The 20,419-nt window shown below is 43.1% G+C and overlaps 1 protein-coding gene across 2 annotated transcripts in view; it reads left to right on the top strand.

Moving 5' to 3' along the window:
• Window positions 1-19,329, top strand: part of CRLF3 (cytokine receptor like factor 3) — a 44,874-nt gene extending 25,545 nt beyond the window's left edge. For both annotated transcript variants that reach the window (XM_012449276.3, XM_064367672.1), the window contains exons 3-8: window positions 1,010-1,097; window positions 2,585-2,762; window positions 6,566-6,788; window positions 8,365-8,497; window positions 15,418-15,530; window positions 17,653-19,329. In XM_012449276.3, coding sequence (XP_012304699.1) covers window positions 1,010-1,097; window positions 2,585-2,762; window positions 6,566-6,788; window positions 8,365-8,497; window positions 15,418-15,530; window positions 17,653-17,909 — 992 coding nt within the window. In that variant the 3' untranslated portion in view covers window positions 17,910-19,329. The remainder of the gene's footprint in view (window positions 1-1,009; window positions 1,098-2,584; window positions 2,763-6,565; window positions 6,789-8,364; window positions 8,498-15,417; window positions 15,531-17,652) is intronic.
• The last annotated feature ends 1,090 nt before the right edge of the window (window positions 19,330-20,419 follow it).

The raw sequence follows: 20,419 nt of genomic DNA, 5'->3' as shown, positions 1-20,419 counted from the left end.
TCATATACCTCTATGTAACATTTTAGTGTTCTGTTGAATAATTTATAATCTGATGTATGATACTCTTTTAGGAAAACATAGCTGCATAATTTGACTTTTCAAGCCCTATGCCCAGCCTGGGCAATATAGTGAGACCTCATCTCTTCCAAAAATAAAAAATAGCTGGGCATGGTGGCGTGCACCTGTGGTCGCAGCTACTTGAGAGGTTCAGGTGGGAGGATTGCTTGATCCTGGGAGTTCGAGGCTGCAGTGAGTTATGATCTTACCACTGCACTCCAACCTGGGTGACAGAATGAAACCCAGCAAAAAAAAGAAAAAAAAATGCCTTATCCCCTATTGCTCCTCTCAGGGCAGTATTTTGTACTGGCTCCTATTAAAGTTCATAATGATTCCATAGGAGAGATGGGAAGAAGTCCCAAGGCCTTCTGCTTTGCCTAAAATAGGTTGATTTCCTCGTATAGAGCAGGTAGATTTTTCATCTCTAGCAAAACGTTGCCACTATGTATCCCTTTTCCTCTTGGATTTGATCTTAGAGTCACTTCTAAAATAGTTTCTACTTTAACTTTTTGGGAATTTGACTGTGGCATCACTTAAGAACTATTTCTAAGAACACTAGAGACCCACCAGACATGAGTTGTATTGATTACTTTATTTTTTGTTTGGTTTTGTTTTTCTGAGATGGAGTCTTGCTCTGTCACCAGACTGGAGTGCGGTGGCATGATCTCGGCTCACTGCAACCTCCACCTCCCAGGTTCAAGCGATTCCCATGCCTCAGCATCCCGAGTAGCTGGGACTACAGACTCAAGCCACCATGACCGGCTAATTTTTTGTATTTTAGTAGACATGGGGTTTCACTATGTTGGCCAGGATGGTCTCAATCTCCTGACCTCATGATCCGCCCACCTCAGCATCCCAAAGTGCTGGGATTACAGGTGTGAGCCACCAGCTTTGTTGATTACTTTATATTCGATCATTTTCACTGTACTAGTTCTCTTATTCTTGATTGTAGGTGAGATTGCCATGCTTGATGGTGTGGGAGAAGAGAATGAGAAACTGTGGAGCTTTACCAAAAAGGCCTCGCACATTCAGTTGGACAGGTAAAAGAGTTTGTGCCTTTTGGACTTACTTTTAAGCATTTAAACTATGTCTGTTTTTTTCCTCCCTCTGTTCAAGATTCTGATTAAGGGAGATAAGAGAATATGTATTTCAAGGTTTTTCAGGCCAAGCATGGTGGTTAGGCGACAGAGTGAGACTCCATCTCAAAAAAAAAAAAAGCTGGGCACGGTGGCTCACGCCTGTAATCCCAGCACTTTGGGAGGCTGAGGCGGGCAGATCAAGAGGTCAAGAGATCGAGACCATCCTGACCAACATGGTGAAACCCCGTCTCTACTAAAACATACAAAAATTAGGGCCAGGCACGGTGGCTCACACCGGTAATCCCAGCACTTTGGGAGGCCAAGGCAGGTGGATCACGAGGTCAAGAGATCAAGACCATCCTGGTTAACATGGTGAAACCCTGTCTCTACTAAAAATACAAAAAATTAGCTGGGCATGGTGGTGCGTGCCTATAATCCCAGCTACTCAGGAGGCTGAGGTAGGAGAATTGCCTGAACCCAGGAGGCAGAGGTTGCAGTGAGCCGAGATCATGCCATTGCACTCCAGCCTGGGTAACAAGAGCGAAACTCCGTCTCAAAAAAAAAAAAAAATACAAAAATTAGCTGAGCGTGGTGGTACACGCCTGTAGTCCCAGCTACTCGGGAAGGCAGGAGAATTGCTTGAACCTAGGAGGCGGAGATTGCAGTGAGCCGAGATTGCGCCACTGTACTCCAGCCTGGCACCTCGTGACACAGCGAGACTGTCTCAAAAAAAAAAAAATTAAGTGGATGTGGTGGTGCATGCCTGTCATCCAGCTACTGGGGAGACTGAGACAGGAGAATCGCTTGAACCCAGGAGGCGGAGGTTGCAGTGAGCCAAGATTGCACCACTGCACTCCAGCCTGGGCAACAGAGCAAGACTTCATCTCAAAATAAATATAAAACAAAATAAAAATTTATCCAGGTGTGGTAGCATGTGCCTGTAGTCCCAGCTACTCGGGAGGCTGAGGCAGGAGAATTGCTTGAATCTGGGAGGTGGAGGTTGCAGTGAGCAGAGATCACACCATATCAGTGAGACTGTGTCAAAAAAAAAAAAAGGAGGAGGGTGTCACTGCCCATTACCACTGTTACTAATATGAAATAGTTGTGATTATAATCTTTGGTACTTTAGTATGGCTCAGATTTTTTTCAATCCAACGTATAAAAGAATTGTAAAATTTTAGAAATTCTCAATGTATTGTTGAAACTGAGTCATATTCCAATAAACCAGATCTTTTGGCATAAACTGGACAGTTGGGGTCTTACCAACTTTGTTTTGCTTATATTTATTTGAAAAGAGAGTATTTGTGTAACATCTTGCACATCCCCTACTGCCATGAGAATTACTTACTGGGGACTTCAGGATCTTTCAAGCATGTGACCGCTCTAAAATATTTCTTGTATTTTTTAACCATCAGAGGTCTCATAACACATGAGCTTTGTTTCCTCAGCTTGCCAGAAGTACCTTTACTGGTTGATGTGCCTTGTTTATCTGCTCAGTTGGATGACTCAATTCTTAACATAGTGAAAGACCACATTTTTAAGCATGGAACAGTAGCATCTCGCCCACCAGTACAGATAGAAGAACTAATAGAGAAACCTGGAGGCATCATTGTACGATGGTGTAAGGTATGTAATTCACAATTCTAGAAATGGCTTCCACATTATGGGTTTGAGATTTAGGGGCCATTCAGATTTTTTCATTAACTACTTTTGAATATATTTTTTTCTTCCCAAACAACAATCTTTGACTAAAATGAAGTCACAGAGAATACTGAGGTAGCTCTTGAAGTTTCATTTTCTTTCTTTTTTTTTGTTTTTGAGATGGAGTTTCACTCTTTTGCTCAGGCTGGAGTGAAGTGGCATGATCTCAGCTTACTGCAACCTCTGCTCCCCCTCTTCCCCACTTCCCCTGGGTTCAAGCTATTCTCCTGATTCAGTTTCCCGAGTAGTTGGGATTATAGGCACCTGCCACCACGCCCAGGTAATTTTTCTATTTTTTGTAGAGACGAGGTTTCACCAGTTGGCTAGGCTGGTGTTGAACTCCTGACCTCAGGTGATCCACTTGCCTCAGCCTCCCAAAGTGCTAGGATTACAGGCGTGAGCCACTGTGCCCAGCTGCTCTTCCAGTTTTAGATAAATAGTTTTGAAAGAACTTTTTAAAGTCTCTGTATTACAACATTGTTTCTCATCACATATTTTCTAGGCTTACCTCAGTGACTTGAGGATTTCTTCCATTTCTACTTATTAGAAAAGCCAGAAGATTATAGTGAATATTGAATGTCTTAATATTTTCTGGACCACGCTCACACCTTTAATCCCAGCACTTTGGGAGGTCGAGGCAGGTGGATTTCTTGAGCTCAGGAGTTCAACCAACCTGGGCAACATGGTGAAACTCCATCTCTACCAAATATACAAAAAAAAGTAATTAGCTAGCACAGGGACGTGCATTTGTGAGTCCCAGCTACTCAAGAAACTGAGGTGGGAGGATGGCTTCAGCCTAGGAGGCAGAGGTTACAGTAAACCAAGATCATGCCACTACACTCCAGCCTGGGCAACAGAGTGAGATGGAATCCATCTCAAAAAAATATTTTTTCTGTTCAACACTGAACTAATACCTTTGAAATAAGATTCCTAAAGTATAGTTTCATTACACACTTAGTATTGCTGAGAGTTTTGTGTGTTAGATTATATTATGAATATGAGTTACTGTATTTTAATAGAAACCATGTCCAAATTAGTCATAGTATTTTGGCTGTTGACAAATACATCATTCAGAGATGAGTGCTTGAATCTGAAAACGATTTTGTGTATTTGTTTCCACCCTGTCTTATGATGCTGGTAAAAACTATCTTTCTTTTTCTTGTTTTATCTTTTTAGCTACACTCTTTTTTTTTTTTTTTTTTTTTTTTTGAGACGGAGTTTCGCTCTTGTTACCCAGGCTGGAGTGCAATGGCGTGATCTCCGCTCACCGCAACCTCCGCCTCCTGGGTTCAGACAATTCTCCTGCCTCAGCCTCCTGAGTAGCTGGGATTACAGGCACGCGCCACCATGCCCAGCTAATTTTTTGTATTTTTAGTAGAGACGGGGTTTCACCATGTTGACCAGGATGGTCTCGATCTCTTAACCTCGTGATCCACCCGCCTCGGCCTCCCAAAGTGCTGGGATTACAGGCGTGAGCCACCACGCCCGGCCCTTTAGCTACACTCTTAACTGAGATTTTCTTTTTTTTTTTTTTTCTCTTGAGACGGAGTCCAGGCTGGAGTGCAGTGTCTTGATCTCAGCTCACTGCAATCTCCACCTCCCAGGTTCAAGTGATTCTCCTGCCTCAACCTTCCCAGTACCTGGGATTACAAGCGCCTGTCGCCACCACGTTCAGCTTATTTTTGTATTTTTAGTAGAGACAGGGTTTGACCATATTGGCCAGGCTGGTCTTGAACTCCTGACCTCAAGTGATCCACTGACCTCGGCCTCCCAAAGCGCTGGAATTACAGGTGTGGGCCACTGTGCCTCGCCTTTTTTTTTTTTGAGATGATGTCTTGCTCAGTTGCCCAGTGCAGCGGTGCTACCTTGGCTCACTGCAACCTCTGCACCATGCCCCACTCCCCACCAGGTTCAGTAGCTAATTCAGCTAATTTTTTTTGTATTTTTAGTCAAGACAGGGTTTTGCCATGTTGGCCTCGAACTCGTATTAGCAGGCCTAATTACTTCCAGTTTTTTTGCTATAAGTATTTTTACTTGTATTTCCTTGTGAACATATGTGAAACTTGCAAAATATTAATATTTACCTAGCTGTAAAATTATAAGGTCTTCTTAGAGTATTGGATCCATATGCTAATAGGTAATAACAGACTTTCTACAAGATGATTGTATCATTTTAGCCTTCCAGGCAGTATGTGAGTTTCTGTTATTCTATATCTTGACCAATAATTGGCATTGTGAGACTTTATATTTTTGCCTAGATGTGACTTGTTGTGGTTTTATTTTATTTATTTGTTTGTTTTTGTTTGTTTTTGTTTTTGTTTTGTGAGACGGAGGTTTTTGCTCTTGTTACCCAGGCTGGAGTGCAATGGTGCAATCCCGGCTCACCGCAACCTCCGTCTCCTGGGTTCAGGCAATTCTCCTGCCTCAGCCTCCCGAGTAGCTGGGACTACAGGCGTGCGCCACCATGCCCAGCTAATTTTTGTATTTTTAGTAGAGACGGGGTTTCACCATGTTAACCAGGATGGTCTCGATCTCTTGACCTTGTGATCCACCTGTCTCGGCCTCCCAAAGTGCTGGGATTATAGGCGTGAGCCACCGTGCCCAGCTGTTTGTTTGTTTTTGAGACAGGGGCTCACTCTGTCACCCAGGCTGGAGTACAGTGGCACAATCACGTTCACTCCAGCCTTGACCTCCTGGGCTCAAGTGATCCTCCTGCTTCAGCCCCAAATAACTGAGACTACAGGCATGTGCTTGCACACACAGCTCATTTTTGTTATTTTTTCTAGAGATGAGGTTTTGCCATGTTGCCCAGGCTGGCCTCAAACTCCTGGGCTCAAGTGTTCCACCTGATTTTGCCTCTCAAAGTGTTAGGATTATAGACATGAGCCACCACTTCTTGCCTTGTTGTGGTTTTTAGGTTGTATTTTCCATATTACAAATTAGGGTGAATATTTATAATGTGTATTTTTGGCTATTTATATTTCTTATCCTGTAGAATGCTTATTTATGTCTTTTACCCATTTTTCTATCGGGTGGCTAATTAAATTAACATACAGAATATATACAGGAGCTGTAAAAATTAATGGGGGTCCTGTATACTATATGTTAATTATCTCTTGGTTATTATGAATGATTTATAGTTGTGGGAAACTTATCATTGAATCTTGAATGTTTTATCTTTGGCATTGATTAGAAAACATGCCATTTCTTCAAAGGAAGCAGGCATTTTTATATCAGACTGAGAAGTATAGAACACATGATCCAATAAAGAAAAGAAGGGAATCCAGGCGCAGTGGCTCACACCTGTAATCCTAGCACTTTGAGAGGCTGAGATGGGAAGATTGCTTGAGCTCAGGAGTTCAAGACCTGAGATATGGTGAAACCCCGTCTCTACAAAAAATTAACTGGACATGGGGATGTGCGCCTGTAGTCCCAGCTACTTGGGTTGAGAGAGGAGGATGGCTTGAACCCGGGAGGTCAAGGCTGCAGTGAGCCGAGATTGCACCACTGCAGTCCAGACTGGGTAACAAAGTGAGACTCTGTCTCAAAAAAAGAGAAGGAGATGATAATGTGATGGCATATTTTCTGTGGCCTTCTCAAGAATACCCCATATTCAGCATGTGAGCCTGTCTGCTTGGTCCAAAATAGTTCCATTCAAAGTTTTTAAGCAGTGATGCTGAGAGAAGTCATTTTCTGTTTTTTACCTAACATAAAGTTTTTCTCCCTAGGTGGATGACGACTTTACAGCCCAAGATTATAGGCTCCAGTTTCGTAAATCTACTTCAAATCATTTTGAGGATGTATATGTGGGTTCTGAAACTGAATTCATAGTATTGCACATAGACCCCAATGTTGATTATCAGTTCAGAGTCTGCGCCCGAGGAGATGGCCGACAGGAGTGGAGTCCTTGGAGCGTCCCCCAGATAGGTCATTCCACATTGGTGCCTCATGGTATGCTGCTAATCTTTTCTCTCCTGAACCGTAACTGTATATTAGAATACTTGTAGTCTGTGCTAAGGTCAGGACACTGACAACCAGCTATTCTTTTTTTTTTTTTCTGAGATGGAGTCTTGCTCTTTCGCCAGGCTGGAGTGCAGTGGCATGATCTTGGCTCACTGCAACTTCCACCTCCTGACAACCAGCTATTCTAAGTATAGATCCTGAATTGATAAGAACAACATGCACCATGTGTTTTACACAGATTACTTCATGTGATTTTTGTTTTCATCATTTCTTATCTTCAGAGTCCAAAAAAAAGAAATGCTGGATGGGATTTTTAACCTCACTAAAAACCAAAGATTGAAAATACTGTGTAGGACACTGATAATCCTTTTTATTATTCTTTTTTTTTTTTTTGAGACAGAATCTTGGTCTGTCGCCAGGCGCCAGGCTGGAGTGCAGTGGCACAACCTCGGCTCACTGCAGTCTCCGCCGCCTGGGTTCAAGCAATTCTCCTGCCTCAGCCTCCCAAGTAGCTGGGACTACAGGTGCATGCCACCACACCCAGCTAATTTTTATATTTTTTAATCAAGACGGGGTTTCACCATGTTGGCCAGGATGGTCTGGATCTCTTGACCTCGTGATCCGCCTGCCTCGGCCTCCCAAAGTGCTGGGATTACAGGCGTGAGCCACCGCGCCCGGCCTTCTTCTTCTTCTTTTTTTTTTTAAAAGACAGGGTTTCACTCTGTTGGTCAGATTGTTCTTGAACTCCCGACCTCAGGTGATCCACCTGCCTTGGCCTCCAAAGTGCTTGGATTACAGGCATGAGCCACCACACCCGGCCCAGCCCTTCTTCTTTTTTTAATTTTAATTTTATTTGTTTAGTTTTTTTGAGACAAGGTCTCACTCTGTCACCCAGGCTGGCATGCAGTGGTATAATCATGGCTCACTGCAGCCTGACCTCAAGATCCTCCTGCCTCAGCCTCCCAAGTAGCTGGGACCACCTGCATGCACCCCTGTGCCTGGCTAATTTTTTATTTTTTTGTTGAAACGGGGTCTGCTATGTTGCCCAGGCTGGTCTTGAATTTCTGGGCTTAAGGAATCCTCTTGCTTTGACCTCCCAAAATTCTGGGATTGTAGGCATGAGCCACTGTGCCCAGCTGATGCTGATTTTCCAAACCCTCAAGAAATATCTGGAGAGGAACATTTTCTTAAAAGTCTTATGATTTGAAATTGATCTCTCTCCTGCATTCTTTTTTAGAAGATGTAGACTCATTTATTAATTAGATTTTTATCAGGTTGGAATAAGTTCAAGCAATTATGTTTGAACTGTGATTTTATTAGATAGGAGATAACACTTATTTGATTTATTATGCCAAAATTATGCAGGAATGTACTAAAATCTTTTTTGTAATGTGTGGGACTCATCATGATACTCTGTTAGTGGAATCTTTTCTTTTCTTTTATTGAACTTGACCATGGCCCCTACGAGTAGTCTTTCCCATTTTCATGGTTTATTTAATGTGTTTGTATTGAAGATGTTCCTCAAGAGATTCTAACAGTTTTCAATATCTTTGCTTTTAAAAAGAGTGGACAGCTGGCTTTGAGGGGTACAGTCTGAGCAGCCGAAGAAATATAGCACTCCGGAACGATTCTGAATCATCAGGTGTTCTCTACTCCAGAGCTCCAACTTATTTTTGTGGGCAGACATTAACATTCAGGCAAGTAGATGGTAAAACATCTCACCTGCCTCAGGAAGCAGAGTGAAGTGCACAGAGCGTACATGAGCTTTGAATTCAAAACATCCTGAGCTTATTCCATCATTTATAGGCAGTGTTACTGTGGGAAGACTTCTTTATTTCCTTCAGCTTTAGTTTTCTCACCTGTATTCATAGGGTTATTATGTAGATTAACTGGGAAATGTATATAAAATGCTTGATGTTTAATATGTTTATGTCTCTTTTCCTCTTGGTAAGTAGAGGTAAGTAGAATATCTCTCAAACATCAATATTAAAAATTTAGAGGCAGCCAGGCGAGGTGGCTCACGCCTGTAATCCCAGCACTTTCGGAGGCCAAGGCAGGTGGATGACCTAAGGTCAGGAGTTTGAGACCAGCCTGACCAACATGGCAAAACCCTGTCTCTACTAAAAATACAAAAATTAGCTGGGCCTGGTGGTACACGTCTGTAATCCCAGTTACTCGGGAGGCTGTGGCAGGAGAATCGCTTGAACCTGAGAGGCAGAGGTTGTAGTGAGGTGAGATGGCACCAGCCTGGGCGACAGAGTGAGACTTTGTCTTAAAAAAAGAAAAAAGAAAACAAAAAAAAGGCCGGGCGCAGTGGCTCACGCCTGTAATCCCAGCACTTTGGGAGGCCGAGGCAGGTGGATCACGAGGTCAAGAGATCGAGACCATCCTGGTCAACATGGTGAAATCCCGTCTCTACTAAAAATACAAAAAAATTGCTGGGCATGGTAGTGCATGCCTGTAATCCCAGCTACTCTGGAGGCTGAGGCAGGAGAATTGCCTGAACCCAGGAGGCAGAGGTTGCGGTAAGCCGAGATCGCGCCATCGCACTCCAGCCTAGGTAACAAGAGCAAAACTCCGTCTCAAAAAAAAAAAAGAAAAAAAGGCCGGGCGCTGTGGCTCACGCCTGTAATCCCAGCATTTTGGGAGGCCGAGGCGGGTGGATCACGAGGTCAAAAGATCAAGACCATCCTGGTCAACATGGTGAAACCCCATCTCTACTAAAAATACAAAAAATTAGCTGGGCATGGTGGTGCATGCCTGTAATCCCAGCTACTCAGGAGGCTGAGGCAGGAGAATTGCCTGAACCCAGGAGGCGGAGGTTGCGGTGAGCCGAGATTGCGCCATTGCACTCCAGCCTAGGTAACAAGAGCAAAACTCCGTCTCAAAAAAAAAAAAAAAGAAAAAAAAGGCCGGGTGCGGTGGCTCACGCCTGTAATCCCACCACTTTGGGAGGCCGAGGTGGGTGGATCACGAGGTCAAGAGATCAAGACCATCCTGGTCAACATGGTGAAACCCCATCTCTACTAAAAATACAAAAAATTAGCTGGGCATGGTGGTGCATGCCTGTAATCCCAGCTACTCAGGAGGCTGAGGCATGAGAATTGCTTGAACCCAGGAGGCGGAGGTTGCAGTGAGCCCAGAACGTGCCATTGCACTCCAACCTGGGTAACAAGAGCGAAACTCCGTCTCAAGAAAAAAAAAAAGAAAGAAAAAAAAAAGCCAGGCCTGACAGCTCACACCTGTAATCCCAGCACTTTGGGAGGCCAAAGTGGGTTGATCACAAGGTCAGGAGTTGAAGATCATTCTGGCAAGATGGTGAAACCCCATCTCTACTAAAAATACAAAAATTAGCCAGGCATAGTGGCAGGTGCCCGTAGTACTAGCTACATGGCAGGGTGAGGCAGAAGAATCGCTTGAACCTGGGAGGCAGAGGTTGCAGTGAGTCAAGATCGTGCCATTGCACTCCAGCCTGGGCGACAGAGTGAGACTCTGTCTCAAATAAATAAATAAATAAAAATTAAGAGGCCAGGTGTGGTGGCTCATGCCTGTAATCCCAGCACTTTGGGAGGCCAAGGTGGGCAGATCACCTGAGGTCAGGAGTTCGAGACCAGCCTGACCAAGATGGTGAAACCCCGTCTTTACTAAAAATACAAAAATTAGGCCGGGTGCACGCCTGCAATCCCAGCACTTTGGGAGGCTGAGACTGGCGGATTATGAGGTCAGGAGATTGAAACCATCCTGGCCAACACAGTGAAACTCCATCTCTACTAAAAATACAAAAATTACCTGGGTGTGGTGGCTTGTGCCTGTAATCCCAGCTACTCAGGAGGCTGAGGCAGGAGAATCACTTGAACCTGGGAGGCGGAGATTGCAGTGAGCCGAGATTGTGTCACTGCACTCCAGCCTGGCGACAGAGCAAGATTCCGTCTCAAAAATAAAAAAAAAACCCCAAAAGTTAGCTGGATGTGGTGGTGCACACCTATAATCCCAGCCACTCTGGAGGCTGAGGCACGAGAATCGCTTGAACTTGGGAGGCAGAGGTTGCAGTGAGCTGCGATCGCACCACTGCACTCAAGCCTGTGTGATAGAGCAAGACTCTGTCTCCAGGGAAAAAAAAGCAAAAATATAGAGGCCAAGAATTTATTTTGTCCTTTGTGAATCACTAAGAGTACATCTCTGCAGATAACACTGTAAACATATGAATATGCTACTCCATAAAGTAAAACTGAAAGTGGCCAGGCGCAGTGGCTCACCCCTGTAATCCCAGCACTTTGAGAGGCTGAGACAGGCGGATCACGAGGTCAAGAGATCCAGACCATCCTGGCCAACATGGTGAAACCCTGTCTCTACTAAAAAAATACAAAAATTAGCTGGGCGTGGTAGCATGCACCTGTAGTCCCAGCTACTCAGGAGGCTGAGGCAGAATTGCTTGAACCCAGGAGGCGGAGGTTGCAGTGAGCTGAGATCGCACCACTGCACTCCAGCCTGGCACCTGGTGACAGAGCGAGTCTGTTCGTGTTACCTGAGGTGTAATTTTTTTTTTTTGAATGGAGTCTTGCTCTGGTCGCCCAGGCTGAAGTACAGTGTCACAATCTCGGCTCACTGCAACCTCCACCTCCTGAGTTCAAGCGATTCTCCTGCCTCAGCCTCCTGAGTATCTGGGACTACAGGTGCATGCTACCACGCCCAGCTATTTTGTATTTTTAGTAGTGACGGGGTTTCGCCATGTTGGTCAGGCTGGTCTCAAACTCCTGACCTTGTGATCCACCCGCCTCGGCCTCTCAAAGTTCTGGGATTACAGGCATGAGACACCGTGCCTGGCCTGAGATGTATTCTTTATGATCATGTTTCTAAATAGCTCTTCCTAAAAACCAAAGATCAGTTTTGACTTAAAGAAGTGAAGTTTGCCTGATTTTCACCATACTCACGTTAGTGTAGCAAGCTCTCCTCTAAGTTTTTTGTCTTGAGATGAAATTTTATTGTGAATGCTTGACCTGAGTTCCTCTTGTTCTCATGCCCTTATTGTTTAAGGCATGGAGAGTATCTGAATGTTTTATCTAAGTCAATGTTGCCATGTTCCTCTCCAGTTAAGTAATTTGAATTGTCAGCAGTTGTCAGAATATACTAGTTTATGTTTTGTCTAATTTTTGATACCTCTTCTCACCCCTTAAAGAAGAAAGAATGACTCTAACCAGAAAAATACCAACAAAGAGAGAGAGAAAAAAAAAAAAGACTAATACCTAAAATCTATTTAATTATTCCCCAGGTAATCATGAGTTTTCTGCACTAACATACTCCTTCTCTGCTTATGTCCCTTCTTTACAGAAACATTTCCATTAGTGACTCTCCTGAGAACAAGGTGTTTCTGTGCAATGACAGAACTTCCTAACTTGATCTCAGACTACAATAATGATAATAATAATTGCAATTAATATTTACTATGTGCCATGTATTGTCTTAACTTGCATTAACTCATTTGGTTTTCATAGTAACCCAGTGAGATAGATTTAGTTATTTATTTTAGGGATGCAGAAATGGAGGCACAGAGAAATTATTTACCCAGTGTCACACAGTTAGTAAATGCCAAAGCTAGGATTTAAATCTGGGCAGTCTGACTCCAGACTGGTCTGTATTGCTTCTTTTTCATCTTTTTCATGGGAGAGTAAAGATGATTCTAGTCACTGTTGAAGTCTACAGTTCCTCTACTACTGTATCCTTAGCTCCTTTAACTTTTACCTTGTATGACCTTTTACCACTTGATCTGATGCTCTCCTGCTTTTTAAATTCTTCCTCCTTGGATACATGGTAATGTCTGATAGATTGCTACTTAGGTTTATTTCTTAAATCATTCAGTAAATATTTACTAAGACCTTGGAAATTATACAAATTGATTTAAATTCATTTCTGCTGACCATGACGTGAAAGACATAGTAGGTCTCAATAAACTGTTAGTCTGTCTGGCCTCTCCTAAAGATGCATCATCAGGCCCCACTTTGCAGGGTGATTACCTGAAGTTCCATTTAACTCAGTATTGTCGTAGCAAGCCTTTTGCATTTTTGTCATGTTTTGACTGTGGAACGAAAATGTTTTCTCCCCTTGTTTAAAGGAATTTCAGGCATCGTCCTTGAAGCCAGAGATGTGAATGCAAGAGGACTCTATGCATAAGGGAGGAGCAAGTGGGCCTGCTTGAATCAAGAGAAACAGTATTTAGTTTTTTGAGGGTGCTTAAGGGCCTAGTAGTTAGAAGGGAGACTATACTCTTGAAGTCACTACTTTGTTATTTAGCCCAGTTGGTGCCTGCTGAAGTTTCTGTAAGGCTTAGAGCTGCTGAAGCCAGAGAAACCTGTGTTACTAGCTGGATCGTAACAGTCTCTAGACACACTCTCATTAGATGCTTAGGTCTGCTAGCACCACCCTCCTTCCAGGTCTCCCTGACTTCCTGTGTGAACATTCCTGCTCTTTCCTTGCTTCTCAGATTTTCTGATTTTTTTTTAAAGGTTTATTTTCTTTCTCATTCCCCTCCCCAGCTCTCCCACTTTTTGTTTAAGACAAGGTCTCACCCTGTTACTCAGATTGAAGTGCAGTGGCATGATCTCAGCTCACTGTAACCTCCACTTCACAGATGCAAGCAGTCCTCTCACCTCAGCCTCCTGAGTAGCTGGGATTACAGGAGTACTACCACACCTGGCTAATTTTTGTATATTTTGTAGAGATGGGGTTTCACCATGTTGCCCAGGCTGGTCTTGAACTCCTGAGCTCAAGTGATCTGTCTACCACAGCCTCCCAAAGTGCTGTGCTGGGATTGCAGGTGTGAGCCACTGCACCCAGCCCTGTTTTTTTTTTTTTTTTCCCCCCGAGACGGAGTCTCACTCTGATGTCCAGGCTGGAATGCAATGGAACGATGATCTTGGCTCACTGCAGCCTCTTCCTCTTGGATTGAAGTGATTCTCTTGCCTTAGCCTCCCAATTAGCTGGGATTACAGGCATGTGCCACCACACCCAGCTAATTTTTTTTTCATAGAGACAGGGTTTCGCCATATTAGCCAGGCTGGTCTTGAACTTCTAAACTCAAGTGGTCCACCCACCTTGGCCTCCCAAAGTGCTGGGATTACAGGTGTGAGCCACCATGCCCAGCCGATCTTATTTTTTAACCATATTTTAAATTTCTCTTTACCACTACTTTTCTCTTTAAAAAGAGAGAAAGCCTACCTGGTGCAGTGGCTCACGCCTGTAATCCTAGCACTTTGGGAGGCCAAGGTGGGCAGATCACCTGAGGTCGGGAGTTCGAGACCAACCTGACCAACGTGCAGACACCCCGTCTCTACTAAAAATACAAAATTAGCTGGGCATGGTGGCACATGCCTGTAATCCCAGCTACTTGGGAGGCTGAGGCAGGAGAATTGCTTGAACCTGGAAGGCAGAAGTTGCAGTGAGCCAAGATCGCACTGAGCCAAGATCGCACCATTGCACTCCAACTTGGGCAACAAGAGCAAAACTATCTCTCAAAAAATTAATTAATTAATTAAAAAGAGAGAAAGCCTACAAAAATTAGCTGGATGTGGTGGTATATGCCTGTAATCCCAGCTACTCAGGAGGATGAGGCAGGAGAATTGCTTGAACCTGAGAGGTGACAGAGCAAGACTTCAAAGAGAGAAAGAGAAAGCTGGCCGTTAAAAGTGGCATGCACCTGTAGTCCCAGCTACTTGGGAGACTGAGCGTGGAGGGATCGCTTGAGTCCAGGGGGCAGAGGCTACAGTGAGCCAAGAATGTGCCACTGCATTCTAGCGTGGATGACAGAGTGACACCCTGTCTCAAAAAAAGAGAAGGTGCTTTAGGTGCTAACAGCCTTCTTTAATCCTAATAGTGTAGAAGGTAGGCTGTTACTGCCTTTTATTTTTTTTTGAGATGGAGTCTCGCTCTGTCTCCCAGGCTAGAGTGCAGTGGTGAGACCTCAGCTCACTGCAGCCTTCACCTCCTGAGTTCAAGCGATTCTCCTGCCTCAGCCTCCCAAGTAGCTGGGAATACAGGCGCCCACCGCCACACTCTGCTAATTTTTTTGTATTTTTAATAGAGATGGGGTTTCACCATGCCCAGCCAATTTTTGTATTTTTTTCATTAATACTACCTACCTCATAAACTGCTATGAGAAGGTAGATATAAAATAATTAGAACAGTGCCTGAAGTATAGCAAGAACTCAATCATGGTTGCTATTATTATTTAGAAAAAAACAATGTGGTAAGCTAATAGCTATTAGGTATCGTTCATGTTGCATTTTAAAAGTATGAAATGAGCTGGTCTCGATGGCTCACACCTGTAATCTCAGCATTTTGGGAGGCCAAGGTGGGCAGATCATGAAGTCAGGAGTTTAAGACCAGCCTAACCAACATGGTGAAACCCTGTCTCTACTAAAAATACAAAAATTAGCTGAGCGTGGTGGTGCTTGCCTGTAGTCGCAGCTGCTCAGGAGGTTGAGGCAGGAGAATTGCTTAAACCAGGAGGCAGAGGTTGCAGTGAGCTGAGATCGCGCCACTGCACTCCAGCCTGGGTGGCAGAGCAAGACTCTGTCTCAAAAAAAAAAAAAAGTATGAAATGACCTTTCTACTTCATTTACAGAGTTGAAACTGTGGGACAACCAGACAGAAGAGATAGCATAGGAGTGTGTGCAGCAAAACAGGATGGATATGACTCTCTGCAGCGGGATCAAGCTGTGTGCATTAGTACAAATGGTAAGAGATGAATAACTGTCATTCTCTTGGAAATATATGAATTATTATAGTAATATATGAATCTTTGCCAGTTTCACACATTTATAGTAGGAGATGAGAACATTTAGGTCTTTTTCTTTTTCTTTTTTTTTTTAATGAAGTCTCACTCCATCTCCCAGGCTGGAGCACAGTAACATAATCATAGCTCCCTGCAGCCTCAAACTCCTGGGCCCAAGCTTTCCTCCCACCTCAGCTTCCTGAGTAGCTGGGATTACAGGTGAATGCCACCTTGTCTGGCTAATTTTTTTTTATTTTTACTTTTTTGTAAAGATAAGTTGTTGCCCAGGTGGGTCTTGACTCCTGGTTTCCAGCAATCCTCCCACCTTGGCCTTCAAAAGTGCTGGGATTACAGGCGTCATCCACCATGACTGGCTGAAAGCTTTGGTCTTAATGACATGATTTATGTAACTACTATGTACCAGGCATTGTTCTAAACTCTTTACAAATAATAAATCATTCAGTCTACATCTCTAGTGCTCTTTAAAAATTACTAGCAAGACATGTTAATATTTTGTGTTGTTGGCTGGGCGTGGTGGCTCAATCCTGTAGTTCCAGCACTTTGGGAGGCTAAGGTGGGCAGATCACAAGGTCAAGAGATGGAGACCATCCTGGCCAACACAGTGAAACCCCATCTCTACTAAAAATACAAAAATTAGCGGGGCATGGTGGCATGCACCTGTAATCCCAGCTACTCAGAAGGCTGAGGCAGGAGAATTGCTTCAATCCAGGAGGCAGAGGTTGCAATGAGCCAAGATTGTGCCACTGCACTACAGCCTGGTGACAGAGCAAAATTCCGTCTCAAAAAAAAAGGAGGGGACCAGGTGTGGTGGCTTATACCTGTAATCCCACTGCTTTGGGAGGCCAAGGCAAGTAGATCACCTGAGGTCCAGAGTTTGAGACCAGCCTGACCAACATGGAGAAATCTCATCTATACTAAAAATACAAAATTAGCTGGGCATGCCTGTAATCCCAGCTACTCAGGAGGCTAAGGCAGGAGAATCACTTGAACCCAGGAGGCGGAGATTGCAGTGAACCAAGAGTGAAACTCCGTTCAAAAACAAAAATCGTGTTGTTGAGTCAAGAATTACACAGAGCGGGCTGGGCGCAGTGGCTCACACTTATAATCCCAGCACTATGGGATACCTTGATCATGAGGTCAAGAGATCGAGACCATCCTGGTCAACAAGGTGAAACCCTGTCTCTACTAAAAAATACAAAAATTAGCTGGGCATGGTGGCGCATGCCTGTAGTCCCAGCTACTCGGGAGGCTGAGGCAGGAGAATTACTTGAACCCAAGAGGCGGAGGTTGCGGTGAGCCGAGATCGCGCCATTGCACTCCAGCCTGGGTAACAAGAGCGAAACTCTGTCTCAAAAAAAAAGAAAAAAAGAATTACACAGAATAAGATTCTTGTTTATTCCATAGAAAACAGTCTTGCTATTTCACAGGAAGTAATTTTGTAACACTGTCAAGTTTCTTTTCATGACATTGATATGAGAAACTCATAGTCTCTGCTGGAAAAGAGTAGCGCCCTGTACTGCAGTAGTCATGTCCAAAGAAAGAAAAACAAAAAAACAGGCCGGGCGCGGTGGCTCACGCCTGTAATCCCAGCACTTTGGGAGGCCGAGGCGGGTGGATCACAAGGTCAAGAGATCGAGACCATCCTGGTCAACATGGTGAAACCCCGTCTCTACTAAAAATACAAAAAATTAGCTGGGCATGGTGGCGCGTGCCTTTAATCCCAGCTACTCAGGAGGCTGAGGCAGGAGAATTGCCTGAACCCAGGAGGCGGAGGTTGCGGTGAGCCGAGATCGCGCCATTGCACTCCAGCCTGGGTAACAAGAGCGAAACTCCATCTCAAAAAAAAAAAAAAAAAAAAGTAAAAACAAAAAACAAAAAAACAAAAAAAAAAACAAAACAAAAACAAAGAGTAGAGTCCTGAACCAGAACTCTAAAAGCTAAGTCCAGTTTTTTTTTTTTTTAATCTGAATTAGCAAATTAGCTATGTTACCAGTAATCTAGAAACTATTTCAGGTCTCTTAGTTATTGCTCACATGTAAATGACTCTTTACCTTAACATTTTAGGAGCAGTTTTTGTCAATGGAAAAGAAATGACAAATCAGTTACCTGCAGTTACTTCTGGGTCCACTGTCACATTTGACATTGAAGCCGTGACTCTAGGAACCACCAATAATAGTGAAGGTGGAAACTTCAAGCTTCGAGTAACTATAAGTTCAAATAACAGAGAAGTGGTTTTTGATTGGTTACTTGATCAGTCTTGTGGTTCTCTTTACTTTGGATGCTCATTTTTCTATCCTGGATGGAAAGTGTTGGTGTTTTAGATGTTTGAGTGCTTGGCTTTTGTTTTCAGGGTTTAACGTAGCTGTCCTCAGCCCAGTGTGATTGTAATCGCTTTTTTTTAAAAAAAGTTGAATTCATCTCTAACCTAGGGCATTGGAAATGGAAAGTGTTTACTGGATTCATTTTGTAGTATTTTAGCACAAAGATACTTGAATGTTGTGGAAAAAATCATATAATTCAGTCAATTTTTTTTAGCATACTGTTAACTAAAGTATTACATCATAATAAAAACCAAATTGGCTTTAAAAGTATGAGAAGATGTAGAAAGTTCTATACCCTTCCACTGTACTTCTTAAAGTTGGCTATTAGACCAGGAAAACTTAATGTAATATTACTTTTTAAATCATCATAAAGGATCCAAGTCTCTTTAGAATAAAACAAGAGGAAGAGATCAGAAGCTGTGTAATGTATTAATTTGCTCATATGCTGTCCACATGAACGTGTTGACTGTGCTCTCCATGTTCAGGTATTTGTAAGCAGTGTTGACTTTTATCCCATCTTCAATAATCTTTAGGTCCCAAAAACATTATAATTTTTTCTTTTTTTGCGGTGGGGGTTGAGGGGGTGGGGATGGAGTCTCGCCCTTGTCGCCCAGGCTGGAGTGAAATGGCATGATCTCAGCTCACTGCAATCTCTGGCTCCCAGGTTCAAGTGATCCTCCTGCCTCAGCCTCCCAAGTAGCTGGGATTACAGGTGCCCGCCACCACACCTGGCTAATTTTTGTATTTTTAGTAGAGATGAGGTTCACCATGTTGGTCAGGCTGGTCTCCAACTCCTGACCTCAAATGATCTGCCCACCTCTACCTCCCAAAGTGCTGGGATTACAGGCCAGAGCTACCCCACCCAGCCTAGGCTACAGTATTTTTACAGGGTAAAGCTACTTAGGGAAGTAGTATGCACAGCAGTGTTAGCCATTTCGAATGTATGAAATATGCCCATGTGTGTATCCAACCTGCCTGTGACATGCATTTTACTCTTTGTAGAGTATGACCTGCAGTCCAGTTTAATGTCAGTTTGATAAGTGGTCTCTTAGCAGACCAAAAAAATATAGGAAATAACCTGTTTTTTCGAAAACTTAAATTCGTGTGTAAAATATTTATTTGAAAGACTTTAATATGTAAAAACAATTGTCTTGCTATGCCAGCCTACAGATTTTATTTTAATGTGAATTATTTTTTTCATTTTTACCAGTAGTAAAAAAAATAGAAAAACAAGTATGATATTTTTGTAAGATAATTTATTTGGGGATTCACGTTCCCTGTTAGACAATCATGACCTTTTCTCCTTGTCTTTTTACGTATAAGTAAGTAGATTTTCACTTGTTTAGGGATTAAGAAGATATTCTAGAATATAGATACCTTGTCCATCCATCAGACTCAAAATAAAAAACTAAAAGCTCAATGTGTGTACTTTTTTCTTCTGTGAGATATGATGAATCCAGTTTTAATCTACCTTTCATTAGAAGGGAAAATGGGCTTCTTGTGGCTCCAGGCATTTTGATGAAATATCATTGTAACTTGTGAAAGGTTATTTGTACTTTCTTCTTAAAAAATATTTATTATTATTTTTTGTAGAGAATAAGGGTTTAGCTTTGTTGCCCAGGCTGGTCTTGAACTCCTGGCCTCAAGCAGTCCTCCCCAGCCTTGGCCTCCCCAAATGCTGGGATTACAGGCATGAGCAACCATACCCAGCTGGTTACTTGTACTTTCTGTATTCTGTGTCTGATACTGAGCATCTTGCCTGACACAATGTGTGCGGAATGAATCGTTGGATCGAATGAGGATAGACGAGTTGTTTTCTACAAATCATCTTCATCTCATTCCTTTAATTCATCAAATACTTGTTGAATGTATTTGTTTCTTAGCCTCTCTAGGGAAATGGCATCTTAATTTTTATGTATAGAATCCCCCTATTCACAGACATGCCTCAAACCTAACTTAATTTGAGACAGGAGTGATAATATTTGGAACTCTGAAACTAATTTTTTTTTTTTTAAGATGGAATCTCACTTTGTTGCCCAGGCTAGAGTGCAGTGATGCAATCTTGGCTCAGTGCAACCTCTACCTCCTGGGTTCAAGTGATTCTCCTGTCTCAGCCTCCCAAGTAGCTGGGATTACAGGTGTGCACCACTAAACCCAACTAATTTTTTTTTCTTTTTCTTTTTTTTAAATTTTTTGTTTTAACACAATGTAAACAAACACCCAGCTAATTTTTATACTTTTAGCGGAGATGAGGTTTTGCCATGTTGACCTGGTTGGTCTCAAACTCCTGCCTCTGCCTCCCAAAGTTCTGGGATTGCAGGCATGAGCCACCATGCCCAGCATTGAAAGTAATTTAAATATTGATTTTTTTCTTTAACTGTGAACTCATTCTGTTCAAATAGGGAACCTCGTATTCCAAACCTAGGTGCCAGAAGGAAGAATTTGCGTAATGATACAATCATAAGAACTGATTTTTTGGCTGGCCATGGTGGCTTACGCGTAGCTGTTTT

Source organism: Aotus nancymaae, unplaced genomic scaffold (assembly GCF_030222135.1).
Source record: "Aotus nancymaae isolate 86718 unplaced genomic scaffold, 86718_ANA_hifiasm-v0.15.2.pri h1tg000072l, whole genome shotgun sequence".
In the NCBI taxonomy this organism is placed as follows: domain Eukaryota; kingdom Metazoa; phylum Chordata; class Mammalia; order Primates; family Aotidae; genus Aotus; species Aotus nancymaae.
This window is presented reverse-complemented; position numbering and strand designations above follow the sequence as displayed.